This window comes from Ictalurus furcatus, chromosome 1 (assembly GCF_023375685.1).
Source record: "Ictalurus furcatus strain D&B chromosome 1, Billie_1.0, whole genome shotgun sequence".
In the NCBI taxonomy this organism is placed as follows: Eukaryota; Metazoa; Chordata; class Actinopteri; order Siluriformes; family Ictaluridae; genus Ictalurus; species Ictalurus furcatus.
In genome coordinates, this window is record NC_071255.1 from 10443936 (window position 1) to 10462689 (window position 18754).

Below are 18754 nucleotides of genomic sequence, written 5' to 3' on the forward strand. Positions count from 1 at the left end.
GGAGGGACGCACGGGCCAGTGCCCTCTCATTTTCTGTCCAATGCGGAGGGTTGATCCGACGTGGTGACCCCGAACGGGAGCAGCCAAAAAAGGGGGGAAATTTGGGTGTTACACACTCATGGGATGACCTGTTAATGGTGTATTGACCAGTTAGGCTTGGAATTGTTTCTCATTCGTCCTCATCGAGAGTGTGAACGGTGATCTCATATTCGTTGTGGATGGGCACCGGGTGAACCCCTTTTGGCTTCAAAAGCAACACAGTGTGGGAATCAGCACAGCCTCGTTCTCTCCACATTATATACAGTCATTGACTCCACCCTTCTCCACTGCACCACCGTAGACTGGTTAATAATAGGAAATAACGTACCTCCGACTACCGCCAGCGAATGTGAAGGTCCAGTAACTTGGATGTGAATTCAGCTACGAATTGGTCCGTATCGCCAAATAAAGACGTCACACGATTTCCCGTTCGATTTCAGACGAAGAGTGAAGAAGCGCGAGTACGTTTATTAGTACGTGAAAGATTTAGGACTGTTAGACAGTGATCGTTACCCAACACTACACCTACAAGAGGCTTTATTTGCACTTTACTGTCAACTGGTACAATCAGTGATAGCAGAGCCGTTACAAACATTTTTATTCATTTTCAGTGTGAATGAGTACAAAAAGTACATCAGAATGCTGGTTTCAAACCCCACCCCCTTTATTTTTTATCTTTAAAGAATTCTCTAGTGGCACTTGAAGCAGCGAATTCATTTTGTATCAGACAAAGTTGTTTACGCACGTACGAGTGGTGGGGTCCGAGGATTACAAAGCCACTAGCTTAACCCTACATACTGTTAACATTCAGAAGGAAAGAATGTGATTCATAAATGGTTATGTTGCCATGTCCGATGTCCTTTAACCTTTTTGATACACTGTAATCCTGAACTAAAACTTGTATTTTTTTTTTTTTATAAACTCCGATTTCAGGCAGCATTTTTCAGCTACGCCTCACGCTCCTGTTTCTTTAACGTTAAAGGGATATGAGGGTATGTAAATAGTCAATGGGACATAATGTTCTTCACTGATATTTGGTTATCGTCGTTGTGAATGGTTCTGAATGGGTCCGGTCTCTCTGAGCTTCGCTGACTGTGTTAAATGTTGTTGGCTGTTGTCTTATTTTTTGTAGTTTTAATAAAGTAACCATTTCAGACAAAAAAAAAATATATATATATATATATGCACAAATGCAGTTTATACATACAAATAAACAGAATAGTTAAGGAATTTCATTTATTTTGAAATAACTTGAACAATCATATTGAGTTACGTTCCTATATATTGTCTCGTATTCCACAATACAGTGTCAACGTGACATAAGTAGAAGTTAGTATGGGATAGGATAACATATATATATATATATATATATATATATATATATATATATATATATATATATATATATATATAGAAACAGAAATGCAAGATGATTTGACACAAGCACTACAAGGTGAAAAAGAGTGGCAGGATTGCAATGAAAGAGCAAAACAGTTCTGTACAGATGTGGTCTAGAACGCACGCATGCTACGCAGACATTAGGTTGAATCAAATGCGTGGGTGTGAACGAAACGTGTAGATTTAGGCACTTAGTGATCAACTGAAGTCGGACACTTCGGATGAGTCTGGTATTAACAGCTAGCAAATTACACTTCGACTCACAAGATTAGAGCGAGAAATCACATGTCCTTCACCACATCTCTTTCTCTCTATGCTAACTAAAACATTTTTGAGGCGAAGGTCGAACGAGTGAAAATCCCCCTCTCGGTACTTGACCTACATTTAACAGACTTTGTTTAGATGTGGCCAACTTCAACCCCTTTCATTTCTCTCTTCTTCCTTACACTTCCTTCCACTGCTCTCTGCAAGATGTCTGCAGATCTCGTTCAGTTGCTTTCCTTTCCTAACATTGACTGCGGTTTTCGGTCGCTCGCGTTAGAAATTCAAGAATGAAACATTCGCTTCCTACGGAGCAGTAAAGGAGGGCGGTGTAAAGGCAGGACGAGCGATCACGTTCACGGTTCACACGTCAGGCTGTACAAAACTCAATACTTGTTTAACACATGAGGGGAAGGTATTAAAACTCACAGCTGTGATTTAATTGTTTTACACACTTGTATGTGTATGTATATATATATATATATATATATATCTATCCCGTGTCATCTGTACGTACTTTGGCTAACAGAGTAACAAAAAGGATTACCACTGAATACTACTTAAACAATTATTGAGGTTTGTAAAGCCATTAGTAGTACGCACACGGACAGTAGCTTCAGTAACAGTTAAGACAGTTAGTACGTGAGGATTACGCTGTTTAAATGCACTTTGGGATTTAATCACTATTAGTAGGTACATGCTTATTTTACATAGACGCGGACTTCAAAATAAACGCAGCGATGCTATAGGAATCGTGCACTCTCTTACACAACTAACAGGAATGACCTGAACGACTCCGCCGGAGCTTGGGGGGAAAATTTTTCCATACAAAATGAAATGTCTCGTACTGATATATAAAAAGAGACATAAAAACAGATGAAGGATAATAAATCCCTCAGGAAAAAAAAACAAAAAACACAAAATAAACCTGCCTACAGCTATCATAAGGCTCGAACAGCAAGAACGTTTAGAACATGCAGGTGTACACAGAAACAGGAGGAGGGATGAACACAGCATCCGTTAGTGAACAGCTTCTTCTCCACTTTTCCAGGTTCTTGTTTAGCCCATGCGTGTGGAGGTAACCTGTCGATACAGAGCGCACGGTTTTTAGTATTTGTCCTGCGTCAACCAGAGTTAAAGAGCATCTCTACCTGCTGTACAAACACAGAGTAGCTGAGCTGCGTTGTGTAAATAAGCGGCGTTAGACACACAGGTTACCATGCCAACGTTCGTTAACCCTCTGAAGGACGAGTCAGTTAATGAGGCTGTTTGTTTCATTCTAACACGACATAGAACTTCGAAGTCCCTTTTTTTTTTTTTTTTTTTTTTTTTTTTTAAAAAGACATGTCTGTGTGTAGTGCACTTTTAAATTCTCTCCAATTGTATCAGGTCCAATTTTAATCTCCATCCATCCATTTTCCAGTACCGCTTATCCTACTCCAGAGCCTGGAGCCTGAATGTTTTGTAAATGCCGATCAGCCTACAACGCATGTCTTTGGACTGGGGGAGGAAACCCTCAAAGCATGAGGAGAACATGCAAGCTCTGTTCACACAGGGCGAGGGCGGGATTCGAACCCCCGACCCCCAGAAGCGCGAGGCAAATGGGCTAACCGCTCAGATAGGAAGGAAACCCACATGAACATGGAGAGGACCTTCACAGAAATCATTAATGTATGTATATGTACACTGAAGCATTTCTAATTAGGAATGAGAGAGAATGTGTGTGTGTGTGTGTGTGTGTGTGTGTGTGTGTGTGTGTGTGTGTGCTCACCTGAGAGATGCTGACTCCAGTCAGTTTCTCCACAGCCTGAGGCAGGCGGACCATGATGTCCAGGACTTCTCCTGTCAGCTTGGCTGCTCCTACCTCTGATCCTCCGCTGGACACCATGGTGATTTTCTGAGCTGCTGAGAGGGGCTTGGTGATCTCTTCTGCCATCTTGAAGAAAGAACGCGTCACATATTTAGAAACTGCTCTAGTTGGTAATCGATCCTGTACTAGCAGAACTGGACAGGATTTAATCGGTAAGATGGACTGACCAGAGGCAGTTTCTCCAGCAGCATATCCACCATGGCTCCCTCCTTGTACTGATTGAAAGCTTCAGCCTTCTTGGCCATCTGCTCAGCATCAGCGCGGCCCTTAGCCAACGTGGCAAACGCTTCTGCCTCACCCTTAATCTGAGAGACAGTGAGAGAGAGAGGTTAGAAACTGGGCTGAATTTAATAACGTACTTTATCCAGGTTTTTCTACCTTTCCAGATTCCACCTTTTTTCAGATTTACTTGTCCAGGCTTTAAAAATTCACAGAAACATAGAAAGTCATTATCTGTATCTTACAAAGGGTAAACAGGAAATGTGTTTTGCATTAGGGAGGATGTGTTAGTGCAGAAAATAAGTCTGAAAACAACGTACATAGAATCTTGAGACTATATCGCATGGACGGTGGAACGTCTATACTTTTTCATGAAAAGGAAAAAAAAGTCAGCGCTTACTCTAATAGATTCAGCCTCAGCTTCAGCCTCCATGATCAACTGCAGCCTGTCAGGTGAAAGAGAGAAAGAAGGTGTGACTTATGCGCTTCGTTATCCTATACGCTGATCGGAGGTCTGGCAGCGGTTCCGTGGAGAACCGTTTTGGCACAGGCAGATTTCCTTTCAAAGCTTCGCTAACCTTTCGGCCTCGGCGAGTTTCTCTAGCTTGTATTTCTCCGCCTCGGCTGGCTTCATGACTCTGGCCTCCAGCTCCTTCTCTTTGCGGGTGATCTCCTGCTCCTGCAGAGTGATCTGCTGAGCGCGCTCCACCACCTGCACCTGCATCTTCTCCTCCTCAATCCTCTGCTTTGTCTTGGCCACCTGACCCAGGAGCAGAGCAAAATTCCTCCAATGAGATTTTCCGAAAGGAAGATCGTTTACTTCTCGTCACCCTAGCTGTGTTTTACAAAAGCCACTGTTCAGATGGTTTCGGTTTGGTTTGAGAAGTCATGGCTTTCGATCCTAGATGCGTCATGTGATTGCTGTACCTGAAGCTGATAGGCCATCTCAGACTCCGCTTTCTTAGCGTTAACCTCCATATCATAGACCGCCTTTTTCAGCTCATAGTCTCTCTGAGCCTTCGCCATCTCGATCTCGTTCTTGTACTGTGCAGAAACCTTCTCCTGCATGGCATGGGCTTCCTAAATACACACACACGATTTCATATATGAAATTCTTTCTGTGGGGAAAAAAAACCAAAAAACACTACAGGTCTAAGAGGAAGGAAGGTCGTACCCGGATCACTGCATCCCTCTTGTACTGAGCCTCTCCGATGCGGGCGTCTTTCTGCACCTGGGCTGTGCGAGCTTTACCCAGAGAGTTCAGGTAGTCCTTAAAGAAGAACACCAGACAGCATCAGCTTACAGCACACGTTAAAAGGTGCGAGTGTGTGGGGATGTGTTGCACATGGACATCACCTGGTCATCATGAACGTCTTTAAGCGTGTAGCTGACCACACCGATGCCCATGTTGACCAAATCAGAAGAAGCCACCTTGAACACTTGCTCGGAAAACTTCTTACGATCCTGATAGATCTCCTACGGGAAATCAGAGAGTATACACACGCTAAAAGTTCTACACGACTATTGGTGTTGGAATAATTGTAATAGCTGCAAAAAATAATAATGACACAAAGGTGATCATTTTAGCCATTTTCATGTGTCATTAACTCATGGAGACCTCCACTGTCTCCTTACCTCCACGGTCAGGTGAGCAATAATGGCTCTCTGATGACCTTCCAGTGTCTCCAGGGCGATGTGGGAAATCTCAGTCTCCGATTTCCCCAAGAACATCTGGCAAGCAGCAGCCAACATCTCCTTATTCTGGCCCTGAATTTTCACCTGCAAGGCAGACACCAAGTCCCACACGTCACAGACTTTAGTATGGGAAAGTGTATGTGAGAGAGCGTGTGTGTGTGTACGTAAAAAATGTATGAACGCCTGACCTGTGCAATGCCAGTCACTGAGATGGGTACACCATGCCTGGTGTAGACCTTATCACTCTTCACGTTAAGAGTCAGAGTATTCAAAGATATCCTGAGAGAGAGAGAGAGAGAGAGACTCTTGATTTAAAGCAAACAGCAACTAATTTAAAGGAAAAGAAGGCCATGCTAATGATGTTGCTCAGACCTAAGTTCTGTGGCCATCAAATGCAGAAGCAAAAATAACCGAACCATTTGATTGACAGGATCATGTTTCTCTGTGGCTTTAAAGAACAATACTTACCCATGAACTATGGGCCTATGAACACGGACGCATGCATGCATGCTGAGACCTTCCAGCAAACTCATGTAGTGATCACTATAAATACCGTCATCATGCATCAATCATTCCTACAACTAAGCTGTGCAGGTTCAGAATGACAATCATTCTTTTCACCTACCAGGGGCGGTCTGAGACACTTGGAGAACATCATGAGGGACGGGTCTCACCTTTGGGCTACCATGAAAAGTGCTCAGTGATAACTCAACACTGGGAGGTGCAACGTTAACCTTGTAGTATACCTGGTTAAAAAAATTTACATGGTAGCAGCAGCAGAGTTTCCTTGGAGTGGCTCATGAGGACGAGACACTCCTTGTAAAGTGGTGTGTCACAGTAGGGGTTGGGCGTCCAGCCTGTCTATAGGTTAGCTTGATAGCATCCACCGTCCCTTGGGCAAACCTCTGCTTAAACGATGTCTTATCCCCTGAGCAAATAAACAGCTGGCCTGTTAGACTGGATGGCTGTTGTTGGGTCCTAATAACATAGTAAGGCGCGTACCAGGCACAGGAAGGAAGGAAGGAAGGAAGGAAGGAACACTCTACAGACTCACCATCCTTGAAAGCTACAGGGTCAATAATCTGATTCACATTGCTGAGTGATTTTGCATTGGCAGAAATCCCAGACTCAGCCACAAGATCACCCCGGAGTCATCTGTCCACCAACGCAAGCCAGGCAAACTTATTGCCAGACCAGGCAACTCCTCAACTCTTTTAGTTGAAGTGAGTGCTGGCAAGGCAGTTCTGAAGAAACCCACTTCACTCAGGTAGGGGCTCATAAGGAGGGGCTCCAGCACAAGGAGGAGTTCCCATGCTGGACTCATGGGGTACTGTGGGGACTTGCTGTGTTTTAGCAGTCCTTGGAGAAAACTCCAAATCCGAGAAACTGGACAGTGCACAGGATCCAACTGATAACGTGACCACCATTTCCTGAACAACTTTTAAGAGTATACAAGGGCTCTTGCATTCAGAAGTGACTCCTGAAATGCTAGATGTTCGTATTCATTCCAAGGGGCCAGGCCCTCAAAAGCGATCTGGCTAATGGTGCCAGATCTTATCATCCATTTAGACCAGAAGTTGTGCTTGAGGATGAAACCACCAAATAGCATGCTGAGGTGTTCTGAGTAGTAACTAGTAAAAGCAGCAGTGGGAACCAATTTCTTGCTGGCCAAAGAAGATTTTGGGGCTACAAACAGGACTCTGTGACCCAGCTGCTGAACCCTGCACTGTGTTTACAGGATTCTAGGCAGATAGCTCCCTCGTGTAGTCCGACATATGCACAGGGAAGATGGAGAGAGGGAACGACTGATGTATCAACTCTATCCGAATGAGAGTATCGCAGATACTGCGTGATACGTCGACCTTGGTGCAAGAGCTCAGCATGTGTACACATGCACATAAGGTGCTATCCAGGTGATACACACCACCATTGGCTGTCAGGAGGAATGAAACAGTACCATACATCCATCCATCAAATTCACTCTCTGGCTGATCTTTTCAAGTCTGCTCATATTTCCCAGCCTTCGGTATCCACTTTTGTCCATGTTTATGTCTAATGCATCATGTTATGTTTCACTACTACATATTAAATGGACCTCCTCTGGTTGATGTACATGACAGAAAACGCTGGTGAGTGCCATATAAACAGCCTACTAGGTATTTTTGTCCACCAGGCGATGACAAATAAAAAGCTGACAGAAAGAGGCACATAATCTGATTGTCCTGGGAAAGTGGTTTGTCCATTCCTGCCTTAAAACCATCAAATTATTCTACCCGCTCCAGACTTTAAGCTCGGTCACTACATGCTTGGTGGATCTCCTGGTCAATCATACTGATAACATTCATCACACTGTAAACCCTGACCATGCAATGTGTTTATGGTAGACACTTTTCCCATTCTTCACCCAACCAACCAGCTGAGTCACTGTTATTGTTTATATTTCAGCTGTTCTCAGACAAACAACTGATGCCGAATTCCATATGTTTGCAACGTTAAAGTCCTGTATCTCGGGAAATCAATGGTAAGCCTGGGTTAGATGAGTATGACCTTTGATCCTAAGCGTCGTGTGCTAAGAATTCCTATTCAAGACAAAAGAACTCCTGTGATTGGTTTTCCTTTCTTTGTTCGGTACAGGGAAACGTCAGAATACTCGTCTGTAGTCATTTTTTTTTTTTTTTTGCTAGATATGTGGTGGATAGAAATGAGGTGAATTAGATGAAAATCCATTTGCATCTAGGGTACGTATATGTGTACATACTCGCACTGTTGAATTTCGTTATTAAACGTTTGAATCATTGGAATTTTGAACAGAATAATTTCAACACGCATCATTCCTTAATCCATTACTGTAGTACTTTCCGTGTTTATTTCATTCACACTGTTGGATATTTCGTGGGAATGCTTACAAAGGGATAGCTCAGTACAGATAGTAGTAGTAGTAGTAGTAGTAGTAGTGTAGCTTTTAATGCCATGGACGTATAAAAATTACGAGCCTTACATAAATACAATAACCAAACGGAAGGAAAATACAGCAGTTAAGATTATATAAGATGTTTCACATTGACATATGATTAAAAGTCTAAACACCTTTTCTGGTAAAATCGTACTAAACGAGTCCTTAAGTGAGCTTACTACATAAAAATGTCGTCTACTTGCATTAAAAGCAGGACACTTCAATAAAATACGTTTAACGGAAAGCGCGGACTTGCAGAACATACACGGAGCCGGGTCTTGCTCAGTACAGATAATGAGTTCGACGGTATAAAGGATTTAAAGTGCAGTGTATCTTCAGACCTTTCCTTGTTGGCTGAATAACGAGCTATAAGACTCGTATTTTTAAGTGACAGAACAGTACCGAATCCGTACCTCTGAATCTGCTGAATACAAGGGATGACGAACACTCGTCCGCCTGCAACCATAAGTGGAGGAGCGCGGCAACAGCCTGTAGGAGGAGAAGAGACGGGTCAGATCCCAGAATGCACTCAACTCAACAAAGCAGTGTAGAAACATACTACACCTGTATCGCTGTACGTTATCCCACTTTACACTAACTGCAGCCTCGGTTACTATATCAATGTTTCCGTTATACAAACAACTGCAGTCACAACGTCCTTTAATCTGTAGCATCGATTGTGAAATCGTGGCAGAACCGGTGTGAAATAATGGAAACGTTGAAGGAGGAGGAAAAAAAAAAAAAAAAGGGGTCATTGCATCTAAACGATGTTGCAACATGATGCATCACTGATTTTAAAGCAGCTGTTGGACAGAGGAAGATGGAGGCAGGAGTGTGTAAAAAGAAGCCCCCCTCCCCCCTCCCCCGGGGTTCAAGTCAAATAAATCCAAACATTACCTGATCATGCAAAATAAAGATCAGACTGAGACTCTGAAGTTAAGCGTGTGGTTTCTGCTTCTTTTTTTTTTAACAAAGATTTTGATCTTGATTTTCATGAACCGTGAACTTTTACCACTACGAGATATGGGTGTGGTTCGAATTATGATTCAGATTTGAAATTACTCAGGTGACCACAACATTTTGATTTTAATGAGCATGTTCATATAAACTGAATGTTGAGAATCGTGAAACACTGAGACTACTCAAACGGCACCACACACACACACACACACACACGGGACATTTCTGCAACCCGACAAATGATCGTTTCCCCGGTGGAACACATTCCTAATCCAGATTAACAGATTACATCTAGACAAATTCAATTCCATTTACACCGATTAGGTGCCGTCGTGGGATTATAAAACGATGTGAAAAGTATGCAACCCCCATGGGATACATGATGTATTTTCAGTTCAGATCATTCAAAATTATTATTATTTCATCCATCATTACAAACACGAGGTTTAATGTATTTCACTGTTTTGTTTTTTTCAGCACACATATCTGGCATGTTCAGCATCTTTCAATAATAACACACATTTGAACGCATTCACCCATGTAAAAGTCCTCGTATGGCATTTTTGTGCGTCTAGCAAGAAGAACTGCATCTAACAATTCATTATTTCTACCATCCGTAAATCTTTATCAATTACCTGTATACGTTTTTTTTTTTTTTTTTTTTACAGATACATGGCAACCTGCTATCTTTCAAATTCACGGCTAGTTTGTGTGAGACTTGCTAGCTCTTCATCCACAACCTAAACAAGGCTATGTTTGGGCATAAATGCTTACTTAACCAGTATTATGTAACTGACCGGTTACATTGATTTCCTATGTATTCAGTTTACAAAATAATGAATCTAATCTAATCTAATCACAGCACCATTCTATATTGTACACTGTATACTATGTAACAAACTCGGTTTCACTTTGGAGGCCACTCGTGGAAAACTATTCTATTCGATTTTTCACTCTTTTCTAATTTCTTTCTTTTTTTTTTTTTTTTTAATCATTACAGATTTTATCAACAATAACATGAGTGAAGAATAGAATCTTAGAAATATTTACATGAAGTTTATAAGTTTGGGTAAAACCTGATGATCCGTGTTGCATCGTATCCATCAGAGTGTTGTCTGAACACATGCTTTAATGGAAGGGACAGGACTCACGGAAAATCAAACACATACTTTAAACAGAGACCTAGAGATTCTGCAGAATCATGAATACTGAATATTGAAGATACTGAACATGTCCATTCTTTGTCTCGAAGTGCACCTATTATGGTTTTTCAAATATCACCCATCATGTAGTGTGTTACAGAGCTGTTTGTGAATGTGAAAAGTCTGCAAAGTTTCAAAAATCAAAGCGGACGACAAACGGAGTTATTGACTCCCAGAAGAAGGAACCGATTCTGAACGGCTGAAACGAGTCGTTAGTGATTCCAGACTTTACTTCCTGTACTAACCGTCTTCATTGGCTGCTCGCTGACAGCGGTAGACCAATCACAACAGACTGGAACATCTGACCAATCAGAGCAGAGTATGCTCTCTGAAAGGAGGAGTACAGAATGAACCCTTTAGAACGGATCATTTAATGAGTCGTTTGTGACACTGGGGGGAAAAAGGTAATAACGCAATTGAAATTATGAGCACGTTAGAGTGTTTTTTGACCTTGGATGCATGTAAATCTATTGTATAAGACCTCAAACAAAAATTAGGCACGTTTCAGGTGCACTAAGTTTTCCATAAGACCCGAAGCTTATGTTTAAATGATAAGAAATCCCAGATTTTCAGTCTGCTCTCAGACTTTTAAACCCCACTGTATGGCTTCACAGTTTATATTCACAACATCTAATACTTTTGTGGATTTCATAATCGGGTCTGAGGTCAGGTGACTTAGGAAACGAGCTGTTCGTCCCGTTTGTGTGAACGCAGATGTATTCATAATGAATAAAATGAGATTATCGTGCGGTGCGTCCTAAGAGAAAGGTCACGTACTTACGAACACGAACAGACATTACCGCGAGGAGTGACGTGTCCTTACCTGAGACCACCATGGCCTCGTTGGGACCGCAAGTGTAGAACATGTTCCGACTGTCCTGGACCTGCACGGAGTTCAGATTTCAATTCCTTGGAAAAAAAAAAACCACACACACACACACAGACGTACACACTGCCCCTCCAATAATATTGGCACTCTTGGTAAATATGAGAAAAGGCGGCTGTGAAAATTTGTCTTTATTGTTTAACCTTTTGATCTTTTGTTCAAAACATTCACAAAAATACTCTGCTCTCATGGATATCAAACAATTGCAAACACAACACAGGTTTATAAAAAAATATCTTTGTTAAATATAGGTGTGCAACAATTATTGGCACCCTTTGAGTCAATACTTTGTGCTACCTCCCTTGGCCAAGATAACAGCTCTGAGTCTTCTCCTATAATCCTGATGAGGTTAAAGAATACATGGCAAGGGATCTGAGACCGTTCCTCCATACAGAATCTCTCCAGATCCTTTAAATTTCAAAGTCCACGCTGGTGGACTCTCCTCTTCAATTCACCCCACAGGTTTTCTATGGGGTTCAAGTCAGGGGACTGGGATGGTCATGGCAGGACCTTGATTTTGTGGTCAGTAAACCATTTTTGTGTTGATTTTGATCAGAGCTGCAACAATTAATCAATAATAATCGATTATGAAAATCGTCGTCAACGAATCTCATTATCGATTAGTCGGTCCGCGCGTGGCACGAGGTGCGTTTACTCATTACCTTACTTCTGTTCCGAAAACACGCTTGGGAGAGTAAACACTAAAGTTGTGTCCCAAATGACGTACTATACACTTACAATATGTACTGTGTACTCTACTGTCTAGTGTGTGGATTTTAGAAAGGTAATATCATCTCAAATGGAACACGAGCGGTTTTTACTATCCGGAAGTATAAGCCACTTCCTATTCGACAGGGCACGATGTCATACACACGTAATGCGACGCCGCTAGCTTTAGCCTAATAGCCAGAGTCACCGTCACTGACTTTCTTCAGTTTACTGTTTGTCATGGTTACCTTTTATTCCCAACATGACCTCAGTCTCCATCAGACGGAGGAGAAATCGTCACGTGACTGAGGAACAAAGTCCTCTAAGGCAGGGGGGAATTTTAGTACAAACAGGTGTACTAAAAAATATTAAATATCAATGGGAATACACTTCAAATAAAGGGCTCCAGGCAAAAAAAAAATCTAGGAGCTCCTAAACCCAAAATATTTAGGCGCCAATTCAAATTTTCAGGAGCCAAGATATAGTGATGTCCGATACTAGCTTTCCTCTCAACGAGTCGGGGCGTAGCTAAACTTGTTAAGCTAAACTAAACTTCTGTAGTGTTTCCCGTGTGCTTGTAGGTGTTCCTCTTCTTCTTCACTACTTGTGGACCGTAAAACACTACTTGTAAAACACTCGCGCGTATTTGCTGCCCCCATCAGGTCTGGAAGAATCGCAACCGCGGTACTTTCGTTACAAACGGTACTAACGATACTGCAGAAAAACAAGTACCGGCACGTTTTAAGAATGTTTGTACCGACATGGTACTGAAGTATCGGTTCTCGTGGCATCCCTATTATATACACATATATATACACAAACATACAGTGTGTGTATCTATCTATCTATCTATCTATCTATATATATATATATATATATATATATATATATATATACCCACACATTATATACATACATATACACATATAGTGTGTGTGTATATATATATATATATATATATATATTACACACACACACACACATACAGTATATACACATATGTGTAGAATATATGTGTGTGTGTATGTATATATAGTGTATGTGGGCTTGAACCTGAGAGAATCAGATGTCATTTCACATGGGGAGTGAAATGAGGCAGGTCCAAATCACATGACTTCTCTTTCATCATGTTTCCCATCCCACCCCTTTCCCCTCCCACACACACACACTTCCTGTTTGTACAGCTCCATCCGGCTGCAGTCAAAACCACAACAGCTCCATCCATAAAGCTCACATGGCAGCTGATTAACAGAGAAAGCTCCTGTATCCTCTCAGTAACGCAGAAACGCGAAATGGTGTAAAGTGTTGACACACAGCTCCTGAGTGAGATTCATCAACACTACACACTGCAGGTAGAGGAGATCATGTCAGGGAACCGAGTCAGGATGAACCGAGGCCTAACTGTGGGAAACGAGTCAACATTACACGGCATAAAAGAGATTATACTGCACTTTCACTCTGGTTATCCTAGCTTTATCTACAGTAATGCTTCTATAGAAATATAAATATATCAATAAATCCGACTTTAAATCCAGTCCTTCTCGATAAACTGCAACCTCAACAGATTAGCTGGATTAGCAAACACCAAACACATTTCAGTCACAACATGGCAATAACGCTCGAGTATGAAGTGTGGAAATGATTTAAATTAAACATAAACACTTCTACAAAACACAGGAAAGCTGTCCAATCTGCTCTCGAGGTGATTTCTGTGTCTAATCAACAGTGTGCCGTAAGCAGCTAGCCCGCTAGCTCCTAATAATAATAATAATAATAATAATAATAATAATGTAAACTAAAATCATCATGTTTCTGTTCCTTGCACGTTTATATTTATTCATGTGTAAGGGGAATAGTGACTCTTAAATCACTTACCGGAAGATAAAAGCTGGAAAAGAAGCAAGAATGCAGTCACTGAATGTCTGGAAACGCTGGAGTGTTGACAGTTAAAGTAAATCCCCTCCTCCCACTGTGCGTGTATGTGTGTGAAATCCTCAGGAACACGACACCAGACAGTAGACACGCTGACCACGCCCTGTGACCGGAAAACAGAAACACGCGACCACGCCCACTGTCTTACAGCACACGCCGCCACCTGGTGGGAAAAACACGCCAAGCCAACTTTATACCCTGACTACAGAATTAAAACTGTCCCAAACTGCTTCTGTCCCAAACTGCTTCTGTCCCAGACTGTCCCAAACTGCTTCTGTCCCAAACTGCTTCTGTCCCAAACTGCTTCTGTCCCAGACTGTCCCAAACTGCTTCTGTCCCAAACTGTTCCAAACTGCTTCTGTCCCAAACTGCTTCTGTCCCAAACTGCTTCTGTCCCAAACTGTTCCAAACTGCTTCTGTCCCAAACTGCTTCTGTCCCAAACTGCTTCTGTCCCAAACTGTCCCAAACTGCTTCTGTCCCAAACTGTCCCAAACTGCTTCTGTCCCAAACTGTTCCAAACTGCTTCTGTCCCAAACTGCTTCTGTCCCAAACTGCTTCTGTCCCAAACTGTCCCAAACTGCTTCTGTCCCAAATTGTCCCAAACTGCTTCTGTCCCAAACTGCTTCTGTCCCAAACTGTCCCAAACTGCTTCTGTCCCAAACTGGTCCAAACTGCTTCTGTCCCAAACTGCTTCTGTCCCAAACTGGTCCAAACTGCTTCTGTCCCAAACTGGTCCAAACTGCTTCTGTCCCAAACTGCTTCTGTCCCAAACTGGTCCAAACTGCTTCTGTCCCAGACTGTCCCAAACTGCTTCTGTCCCAAACTGGTCCAAACTGGTCACTCTACAGATTTTTTGTTGGATTCAGATTTGGGCTCTGGTTAGATCATTCAAAAACATTGATCTTCTTTTGGTTAAGCCATTGCTTTTTTGATTTGGATGTATGCTTTGGGTCATTGTTGTGCTGAAAGGTGAAATTCCTTTTCATCTTCAGCTTACTATCAGACACCTGAAGGTTTTGCATTAAAATCAAATGGTATCTGTAGCTATTCACGATTCCCTCCACCTTGATAAAAGCCCCAGTTCTGGCTGAAGAAAAGCAGCCCTAAAGCATGATGCTGCCACCACCATGCTTCATCATGGGTATAGTGTTCTTTTGGTGATGTGCTTTTTTTGGGCATCAAACATACCTTTTGGAATTATGGAATTATTATACCTTTTCGAATTATCATACCTTTTGGAATTATGGAATTATTATACCTTTTGGAATTATGGAATTATTATACCTTTTCGAATTATCGTACCTTTTGGAATTATGGAATTATTATACCTTTTCAAATTATCATACCTTTTGGAATTATGGAATTATTATACCTTTTGGAATTATGGAATTATTATAGATTTTTGAATTATGGAATTATTATAGGTTTTTGAATTATGGAATTCTTATACCTTTTGGAATTATGGAATTATTATACCTTTTGGAATTATGGAATTATTATAGATTTTTGAATTATGGAATTATTATAGCTTTTGGATTTATGGAATTATTATACCTTTTGGAATTATGGAATTATTATACCTTTTGGAATTGGTCTCATCGGACCATAACACATGGTTTGGGGTGATTTAGTTAGCTTCCTAAATCAATCTTAACCCTAGCTTGGAGGTTGTTTGTGAGAAAGGACTTCCCTCTAGCCACCCTACCCCACAGCCCAGACATGTGAAGAATATGCGAGATTGTTGTCACGTGCAGAGAGTAATCAGTACCTGACAGATATTCCTGCAGGTTATTTAATGTTACTGTTGGCCTCTTGGCTGTTGGTCCCAGTTTTTGTCTTGTCCTTTTACAGATTTCAGACGGACATCTTGTTAATGGTGACGTCACTGTGGTGCTCCATTTTCTGCACTTGTTGATGACAGCCTTCATGGAGTTTCATGGTATATTTAATGTTTTGCAAAGTTTTTGTACCTCTCTTCTGATCGATACCTTTCGACGGTGGGACCCTGTAAAGGCTTTGTAAGCTCTTTGCAGACCATAGCTTCAGCAGTCAGATGAAACCGAGAAGACGTGAAGAAAATCCTACAGAACAACTTCATCAGAATAATTTCATTGATGACAGCTGTATGATAATTACTATTGAACATAAGATTAAATGTGATTGGTTCATCCTGAACACAGCCACATCCCCGATTATAAAACGGTGTACATGAGCCGAGATACTGAGGTTAAAGCAAGTGAAATAAAAAGGGAAAAACTGGTGGTTTTGCAATGCCAATACATAGAGGTAATCACTCAAAAAAAATAAATAAATGCTCAACCGACCTTTACAGTTATTGGACCACTTGAGATGGACTGACCCTGAAACGAGCAGCAGTGGTAGCTCAGTGGTTAAGACATTGGACTACTGTTCAGAACTGTTCATGAGTTCAAACCCCATCACCCCCACTGTTGGACCCTTGAGCAAGGCCCTTAACCCTCAACTGCTCATATGTATAAATGAGATAAATGGAAGTCGCTCTGGATAAGAGCTTCTGCCAAATGCTGTAAATATTAAATAAACATCTCCTTACAGAAAACGTTGCTATAAATAATAAAAAAAATTTCCTCATTTGTAAGATGCTTTGGATAAAACCGTCTGCTAAATGAATAAATGTAAAACAATAAAAATAAAAGAAGAAATTTTCACAGATGGTGAAGGGGGTGAAAGGGAGTTCTGACAGTGCTGTTCTGTTAAATTGAATGAACTTAGATTAGATTAGATTAGATTAGATTACAATCACAGGACTGAGGTCTGGAGGAAATGGTTGTAGACAGATTTGTTTCACAGACAGTGCACAGGCTCTCCAGACAGCGTATTGTAAATCCCAGACACTAAATCAATACTCTATATCTTTGCACATTGCCGTGTTTTTAAGCTCATTGTAGTGTTTTTTTTAAAATGTATTTTATTTAACAGCAAATTAAACAAATCATGCAAAGAGCAGGCGGGCCTATATCAAAGTGAATTAGGATCAGTTGACCTGTATGAGTCGTAAATCAGTTGTCTATGTACAGAGACACGAGCATTGAATTTCATTGGGTAAAAACTGTGTATAAACGCATGTGCTAACTTTTGTTCTTTTGCTCTAATTATTTCCCCTTTACATTTTTTTTTGTTGGCACACAATGTCAGTCAAAAACTCACACCACTGCACTAAATAGTATTTATTTAAAATGCAGTAGATATTGCTTCCTAAAGTTATAAACAGCAGGAAAAAAAGGAATAAGGATGATAGAAATGCGTTCTATAAACAAATTAAACATGCATAACTGCATACAATTAATAAAATAAAAATAAACAGTTATGTGACATTCATAATAGTGTCATAACTTGTAATAACTTTGCATGTTATTTATCAGTCTAATAGTGCTAAGACTGATACTATCAGTCTAATAGTATCATTGTGAAAATAAAGCACTTATGTAAATAATATTCATCAAATTAAATAATATTATTAACTATGTACTCACTGAGATGTAGAATATTACATCACACACCTATAAAAGAGTCATACATTTCTGTGCAAGAATAATCAAAAAAAAAAAAGTCTAACCAAACTGCAGCAACAAAAGAAAAGTAAAAAAAAAAGATGTATTGATTCATACTCGATTTTGCAAAAGCTGCAAATAAAATAGTTTTTCCCCCCCTAACTTTTGCATTTATAAACCCTTCATTTGAAACGTTTGTTATATATTGTGTTAAATATTCAAATGAGCTTCATCTGTACTAAACTGTAAGCTCATTCATTTTATTTCCGGAAACATCATATAATTGGCTGCTCAGACCACATCTCTGTTATGCTAATCCCAGCATACAGCCCACTCCTGAAATGTGCCAAACCGGTTATGAAACCGGTGAGAACCTGGTCTGAGGGAGCCATCTCAGCACTTCAGAACTGTTTTGAGCACACAGACTGGACCATGTTCTGTTACATATGACCCCACCACAGTGACTGACTACATTAGCAAATGCATAGATGATGTTCCTTCCTTTAAACCATCACCAAATCAAAGCCATGGATGACTGCAGAACTGAAAAAGCCGTGGATGACTGCAGAACGTGGATGACTTGCCTACTGAAAACCTGAGACACTTGGCTTCAGATCAAGAAACAAGCCAGCCCTCCGCACAGCATGACCCATCTGTCCCGGGCTATCAGAGAGGCAAAGCACAACTATGCAAATCAAATTCATATTTACTTCCAAAACACCAAGGACACACTGCGTATGTGGCAAAGTATTCAGACCATCACAGATTACAAAGCTACATCACATGTCTGTGATGCCAATGCCTTGCTCACAGAAGCACTGAACAATTTCTACTCACAGTTCAAAGCACAGAGCAACATTCCTGTCCAGAGTTAACCTATGGAAAGCTGCTGGTCCTGATAATATACCTGGCTCAGGGATTGTGCTGATCAGCATTAAGATGTCCTTACAGACATCTTCAACATGAACCAAGCAGGTGTTCCTGTGTGCTTCAAGATATCCACAATCATCCCTGTGCCAAAGAAATTGTCTGTGTTCTGCCTCAATGACTACCAGCCAATCACAATTACACCTGCCATCATGGAATGCTTTGAGAAGTTA

General features: G+C 41.0%; 1 protein-coding gene across 2 annotated transcripts; it reads right to left on the bottom strand.

Moving 5' to 3' along the window:
- Positions 1-620: 620 nt before the first annotated feature.
- On the bottom strand, positions 621-14352 carry flot1b (flotillin 1b). 2 transcript variants are annotated; one of them, XM_053624758.1, is made up of 13 exons: positions 14067-14352; positions 11421-11506; positions 8849-8924; positions 5671-5761; positions 5423-5566; positions 5144-5263; positions 4962-5057; positions 4715-4867; positions 4366-4547; positions 4188-4233; positions 3736-3873; positions 3470-3634; positions 621-2781 (listed from the first exon to the last, which is right to left on the bottom strand). In XM_053624758.1, exons 2-13 carry the CDS (start codon positions 11461-11463, stop codon positions 2758-2760), a joined length of 1278 nt encoding a protein of 425 aa, XP_053480733.1. In that variant the 5' UTR covers positions 11464-11506; positions 14067-14352; the 3' UTR covers positions 621-2757. The 2 variants fall into 2 exon arrangements, with proteins under 2 accessions (XP_053480733.1, XP_053480727.1); XM_053624752.1 differs by having other exon boundaries at positions 11421-11481; positions 14067-14349.
- Positions 14353-18754: the final 4402 nt, after the last annotated feature.